This window comes from Triticum urartu, chromosome 5 (assembly GCF_003073215.2).
Source record: "Triticum urartu cultivar G1812 chromosome 5, Tu2.1, whole genome shotgun sequence".
NCBI lineage: Eukaryota > Viridiplantae > Streptophyta > Magnoliopsida > Poales > Poaceae > Triticum > Triticum urartu.
In genome coordinates this window covers 440961295-440968401 of record NC_053026.1, presented here as the reverse complement: position 1 = coordinate 440968401, position 7107 = coordinate 440961295, and the positions used below count along the sequence as shown (strand labels likewise).

The window sequence follows — 7107 nt, the reverse complement described above, 5'->3', positions numbered from 1 at the left end:
GCACTTGTTATGCAGCAGCACCTGTTAAGATGCAGGAATTTCACGAGAAATCGGGAGCATCTGTTTACAAGAGTTTCAAAATTCACATGCTCCAATGTTACCCAGTAAAAAGACAAAACAGACAAACTTGACAGGTACGCGGAACCCCTCAAGGAAGGCAAACACCAACTGCGAACGTTAGGAGCACAAGGCAACTGGAAAACAATGCAAAACATGGAGCTAAAATACTTTCAACATATTAATCTAAGCCTAAAAAAATAATCTGCCTTCTAGAGCACTAAAAAAATGCCTCTTCCAGCTTACAAACTGCCCTCTCCTGACACAAGTCAAAAGAGAAGGAAGGAGAAACCCTACACTACCTAGAGCAAAGCAAAGCAAGGCAAACCCCTAAACAAACTTTTACAGATGCGCAACGGAGATGAAGCAGCACACAAAACCATCCTATTATCATCGTTCACCTCAACCAGGCTGCAGACGGCTATAGCTCGCTGACACAGACTCATCCTTCGCTGGCTGTATAAACGCTAAACAATCAACAAATAGCTGGACCATATTTACCAAGGAGGTATCTACAGAAAGCCTGTGTTATTGCACTTGATCATCATGTCCTGTTGCCGAAATGAAACCGATTGCTGACAACAAGGTTTTCTGCGAGCAGAAGGACGGGAGTCTTGATGGCTTTGGCGTTTGGAGAGACCGACTCAGGAAGACTGGGTAAGCAGGTTGGTAGATGTTCGCCATTCTCCTCAGGATGGAAATAGAATAACACTGCTCGACAGAAAATAAACCTGACAACATATAACGAAGAATATTAACACTTCGCATATCGAACCAGCAGTGTCTGGTGTGCGGGACAAATATATGTTCTTCAAGATACAATAGAATCTTTGTTTGAGAAACAAAAAATAAATAAACATAAGATATGCGACAAAGATCTAGCAAGCCAACCATATTGTCAGGATTGAACTTGCTGGTACCAAGTACCTATGCGGCAACTGTTCTCTAGTCCCTACACAAACCTAAACAAAATGCAGTGCTGATAGTCTAGTGTTCCCTAGACTATCAGGACTGCATTTTTGAAGCCCAAATAACTTGCATGCTGAGATGCGCAGAGAGTAGTGTGAATACAACTGATGTGATTTAAAGGAAGGACTACAAATGGATAAGCCACTATATCAGATCATGTTAAATTACTGATTTCATACTTTTGGTGCAGTCAGCGCAAATTTACTCTTTAATACCAAAAATAGTGGTAGCGTGATGAATTTTAAATGCAAACTTGTTCCTTTTTCCTGTGAAAAGAGGGTGCATGCAAATAATATGGATAGCCGGTTCATGCTTCAACATACTTTTACATGTTATACTGCCAAACTAACATAGAACTGCCAAAGACTCAGGGATGGAAGGTATGGATTAATGTACCTGAGAATCAGGCGCCTGAGAAATGGATCAGGTAAAATTTGACCCCAGACAATGTTCAATCCAACAGATGTGCTGAGGATTTCTTCATACTGTTCCAAAGCAGAGAAAAGTATATTCTCTGCATTAGCATATGTATCCTGAAAACAAGCCCAAAGAAATCAGACCGTCAAAACAAATATCTCAGGAATACTCAAGTCAAAAATAGAAGAACATACGCTGTCAATGTCGGAAGTTATTCCAGCTAATTGGCAGAAGGCTTGCATCGGAGCAGTCAGGAAGTATGTAAATTGGCCTCCATTGCCTGATTCTATACCAGGCATGGCCGATGCAATCCTAGGAGAAAGAAGTAAGGCAGCTGGCTCTCCCTTCTCTGCATTATGTATGGCCTGTTGATTATACAAGCAAATGATAATTCGTTCAAGAATTTTCTTTCTACATTATTACTACAAAATGAATGGACAAAGAACCACTTCAACAAATTACGACAAGAATTCCTCATACACTGTAATACGACTTCATGATATAACTGAGTTGTTATAGAGAAAACCTATTCCGGGAATTTTACCAATCAAATGCAATATAACTATGTGCAAGGAAAGCAACTAGCAAAAAAAGATAAGGAATCAACATTATGGCTTTACAGGCTACTAAGGCCTTGTACAATGCTAGGTGCTTAGGGAGATGCTTAGAAAAATAAACCGGGTTTTTCTGAAGCACTAGTGCCTATTTCTACATGAGAGATGCCTAATTAAGCGTCTGCCCTGTACAAATAAGCACCAGTGCTTAAGGAAAGCCTGGTTTATTTCTCCAAGCACCTTGCATTGTACAAGGCCTAACAAGGGCAAGTTTGGATGTTTTCTGTACGAAAGCAGGTATTGCTATAATACTATAGAAGTGAGTTCACTACACCTAGAGCCCAACCTTCTCGGTTCTCACAATATGTTATACATGATCCATTATCATCAGTGATGACTAATTAACAGGCTCATAACCAGCTTAATATTTGTTTATAGGTTTAAAGATCAAGGAGACATTGAATCTGTGAACCCCACTGGACAATACTACCAACTATAGAGATGCTTCCACTTAAGAAGCAAATGAGAATGTCTGGCCATTCAGATTCCATAAATACAATCCGTGATAATGTGAACTAAAAAGAAAAAAAAATGCATACATATAATCTGGTAGCTAAGAAACAACTAAAAGCTCACGCATCATGGTAACAATTTTTCTACCAAGTCAAGAATAAGTTCTGACAAACCTGCCTTGAATGCATGGCTATTTTCACTGTCAATTACAAGGAAAAGTGGGTATCTTGTAAATGGTATCAGATCTTCTGGATAAAGATTGTTTGGACCTGAAAAAATGATAGTCCGACCGATGTGAGAAAACGCAGGCTATCCATCATCATAAAAATAAGATATTATTTCACAACCTAGTCGCCCACCAAACTAACAAACCATATATAGTGGACTTAATTGATAACTAACATTGTAATGCGACATAGGCATATAGTTCCATCAGTTATATGAGAAAGCGGAGCATACCACCATTTCCACGAGGACCAAGCCATACATGATCATCTGAACCGGTATGTGAATTTGGCTTATTGATTGAGAAAGCAGAAGCAGGCCTCAAGCGTGATGAAGAGCTAGATGCATACTTATGATATGCATTCTGATCAGCAAGGCCTGTAAGGATAATGTTCGAAGTTAGAAGGGAAACCTAATCAAAACAATAGTGCAACATAAATTGAATGCCAAATACAAAAGGAACCTGATGCTGATATATAAATTAGCAAAATGCTATCTTGAGAAAGCTCCTCACAGATTGTGGCAAGAACCTGCAATTACCATTCATGAACTGGATTTAACACCAAGGAATCTGGTGGCAGAAATAGAGAAAAGAGAACAATGTGTATTGACACTATAAGTTGCATCTGTCCATGTGACTCAAGGGGTCTCTCAAGATCTAGTAACATATTACTCACATGAATTATTAAGTTATTATTACCAATTTGTAATAAGGTCTGAACATCCCCATGTGCAATTTGCCAATTTCGCAGTGACTGTGCTTAAAATTTGATGTTCAGTTCTGCTAACAACCATAACATCACTATGCCTATTTACAAGGAGATGTGTTCTCAAGACAATATTATTGGTAAGCGTGCTATGGGGCAATTATTGGCAGTAAACATGCCTTTTTCAAATACATGTACTCAAAACTCAGATATTCAATTCAACTTTCATCCTACTCCTGTAAAAGGGAGAAAAGGTATACACTCATATGCACACTGGCATATGCGGTGAAACCTTAAACTCAGAATTCTTTTATAATATATCTTCTAATGACTACTCGGCCAGTAACACAACATAGTGATTAGTGAGCATACCACAAAATGCATGTATCCCAGCGTTGAAAATGTGCAAAGGCAGCCTAAGAAAGTATGACCACATCAAGCTCATTGCGAGGAGCAAAGGCTGGCCTGCCAATCATTTTGTAGCAAGAATGCAGGAAATCCTCTGATTCTACTAACTATTTCTAAAGGATTCTACCTAACTTATCCTCAGTTTAATAGAATTTATCTTAACTTTATTTTATTTCATATAAATAACATGATACAATATCGTTTCTATGGTTGAGTCACCCACTGATGCATGATATTTATGGACAATAGAAACAAGTCTACACAGTGTTATTTCACTAACCAAATCACAAACATTGACCATATTATCAGCGTCAAGTCTGTCAAACGGTCAGCATGCAGCACTGTTTAAAGCTGTTTTCATCACAGGAATTTCCCACGAATATCATATGCGATTATGCAAAACTTCAACTTTAAAGGGGAACAAAGCAATTTTGAGAAGGGGCTTACCGCTATAAGATGAGATACTGTAGGGTGATATATGATTGCTCTTTGGGGATTTGAAGGAAGATTTCCATCAGAGATCTCTGTAGAAAGGTGAATATCGATCAGACCAGAGGGTCCACTCTGATCACTCATAGTGCCATTTTCTGTAAGTTCTTTAACAGCTATCTGATAAGACCCTGTGGGCTCCCATTCTAAAGACTGTAGCATTCTGAAAGTGTCCAAAGTTAGCTCTGTGAACTTGACCTGTGGTACATACAACGGCATCATGCGAGGGAGCTGATCAGCATAGTATCAAAAAAGGTGATAACTAGAGGAATAGAAAATTTGTTTATGAAGGGGTAATATGAGTAACCTCGTTTCGGTGGTAACTTGTTAATACAGCTTCCTTCAGTTTCAGTACTCTTTTCGAATGGAATCTTGCTATTGATGCAAGGTTTGATGCATAAGAATCAAACAAGTTATCATATCTAAGTGATCTAGATCCTTTGTATGCTCCGTCAGCTTTCAAGAATCTGTCAAGCTCTTGAAGCACTTGTTTCCATTCCTTGAAGTTGGTTTTCTAAGAAGAGGTCACGTTGTAAGGAAGAATAAAATTGTAAGCAAAACAGCCTTAAAATGTCCTAGTGTACTGAAATGAATAAAGAAATAAGTGGGTGAAACACACAAAACAAGTACACCACGATAAGTTGCAGAATCCAAAGCTTTCATGTAGCAAAGCAATAAAATATTCATTACTCGCTCTTTATGCATAGATTCATTGATGTGTTGCTGGTACTACTATGTACCCCTAATATCATTGCTGTCTTAAATTGAGATGGTTGCACAATTGAACCATCATCTCATCCGCACACAATCCAAAAATTACAAATCCTAAGGGTAAGGGCACATTATTACTTGACAAACTCAGATCACCACAGACTCAAACACCAAGCAACATGAAAAGAAGAATCCGCTCGAACCCTCTCTTTCCATGATCAGTAACCCTCCATAATACTCAAATCTACTGTACATGAATACAGAGGGATGCTTAAGCTCTTCTGCAACTAAACAGCAGAGGGGCGTGAAGCAACAAAAAACGAGAGGAGCAGGATAAGTGACACACAGCCAAAGGGGATTGACGCAGTAACTCAAACTGAATTGCACGAAAATAAACACTCGATTGGATAGCAAAAACTTCTGGCAAACAGGTGATGAACACCAAGTTGTTAAGAAGAAGAAACACAGTACTACATTCGTTCAATAATGAAGAGGGCAGCCATGTCCTGCTTCCCAAAGTAATAACCCCCAAAAAAGAAGACCTAAACGCGTCATTTAACTCAGGCACCCCAAATCCAAAGCACACGCAGGAGAAAAGCTTCTTACGGGGTAGGCCGACTTGGATTCCTGTACGAGCGAGCGGAGGCGGGCGACGAGGTGGTCCACCGCCTCGGCCCGGCGCATGAGCATGGCGACGACGAGGAAGCGGGCGATGAAGCGCAGCTCCTTGTAGCGGATCAGGAGGCCCTGGTGCTTGGCGCCGCCCCCCGCGGCCGCGGAGGCGCTGGCGTTGGCGGGGGCGGGGGCGGCGAAGTAGCCGCGGCTGTAGATGGCCTCGTAGAAGACGTATGCGCCGACGAGCGAGCGCGGCTCGGCGGTGCGGAGGTAGCGCGCGTAGTAGAGCTGGCCGATCCGCGAGGCGACCTCGCCGATCTCCCAGCGGCGGAGGCCCGCGGCGACGAGGTCCCGGCGGCGGTCCTGCTGCAGGCGCCAGAGCCGCGTGTAGGCCTTGAAGGCCTTGCGGCTGTGGTGGTCCCCGCCGCCGTAGAGCGGCAGGTCGCGCGCGCGCGCGAACTTGCGGTCCGCCGCCTCCACCAGCGCCTTGAACTCCCTGTACGCGCCGGAGGGCTCGCCGTCGGCCATGGCCGGCGGGCGGGGCGGGGCGGGGCCGGGGAGGCGAGGGCTCGCCCCCTCCCTGCCTGCCTGCCTGTCTGTCCCTCCCTCCCTCCCTCCCCGCTGTCCCTTGGATTCGGGCGGCGAACGGGCGGAGGACGCGGTGAGATGGCGACGGTGGGGGGAGAGAGAGAAAAGAGAGTGATAAAAGGGACAGTTCGTTCGAGAAGCGGTAAAAAACAGTGGACGAGTAGCACACGGGGGTGAGCTGTTGTTGGTTGTTACCGCGCGGAAACGCTGTCACCTGGGTCGCTAATTGGGCTCTCATGGGTCAATCATCTGAGCTTTTGTTTATTAATCGCCCACCTTCTGTCACTCCACAGTATACAAGCCAGTGTGGGCGGTCTGTGGAATCCATGTCACCGCTGGGAAAAGTCCCGGCGGTTGACCGGGGTGAAAGCGAAAAGGATACGCACTGACAGGCAGAAAATGCAGCGGATTTGTTGGACCCAAAACGCACGGAGAATTGACCTCCGACTCGTTCTGTCAGACATGTGTTTAGTCCCTTCGGCTCGATTCGGTATGGATCTCCATCCGAGAGCAGGGCTAGGGACGACGACGATCCAGGGGATGGCGTGAAATTCAGTTGTGAACCCACCGATGATGCCTCCTCGCTCGGTCTCGAGTGGACTCGCTCAACGCACGCTAGTTTGACGCTGGTAGTTTCAGAACTTTATCAAGATTTCTGCGCTGCTATTCCCTTGCATTGCATTGCATTTGCAGGTGGAGGCAGCTGGGCATGTATTTCCTGTTTGTTTTATGTGTCTCGTCAGAGTTTGGTGAAGGAAGCCTTTTTCTCTTTATTAACACTCGCAGTCAGCGACGGATATTCTAAGTTTCTAACCACCACAACTGCCTCACACTTCTTAATTACAATAATTAAC

At 43.5% G+C, this 7107-nt stretch overlaps 1 protein-coding gene across 2 annotated transcripts; it reads right to left on the bottom strand.

Annotated features, from left to right (window-relative positions):
- Positions 1–214: 214 nt before the first annotated feature.
- Positions 215–6351, bottom strand: LOC125509628 (protein SCAI homolog). Of its 2 annotated transcripts, XM_048674643.1 has the most exons (9): positions 5657–6347; positions 4647–4853; positions 4298–4537; positions 3199–3265; positions 2970–3113; positions 2688–2779; positions 1638–1808; positions 1423–1559; positions 215–788 (listed from the first exon to the last, which is right to left on the bottom strand). In XM_048674643.1, exons 1-9 carry the CDS (start codon positions 6191–6193, stop codon positions 602–604), a joined length of 1782 nt encoding a protein of 593 aa, XP_048530600.1. In that variant the 5' UTR covers positions 6194–6347; the 3' UTR covers positions 215–601. The 2 variants fall into 2 exon arrangements, with proteins under 2 accessions (XP_048530600.1, XP_048530602.1); XM_048674645.1 differs by lacking the exons at positions 215–788; positions 1423–1559 and having other exon boundaries at positions 2684–2779; positions 5657–6351.
- Positions 6352–7107: the final 756 nt, after the last annotated feature.

What these genes read in the sequence shown, in the direction of transcription:
- LOC125509628 (XM_048674643.1), bottom strand. Translation starts at nt 6,193, where the DNA reads ATGGCCGACGGCGAGCCCTCCGGCGCGTACAGGGAGTTCAAGGCGCTG. An exon ending in CAAGTTACCACCGAAACGAG is followed by an intron (nt 4,538 to 4,646) that starts GTTACTCATATT and finishes TATGTACCACAG; the next exon opens with GTCAAGTTCACAGAGCTAAC. An exon ending in AATTTATATATCAGCATCAG is followed by an intron (nt 3,114 to 3,198) that starts GTTCCTTTTGTA and finishes TTATCCTTACAG; the next exon opens with GCCTTGCTGATCAGAATGCA.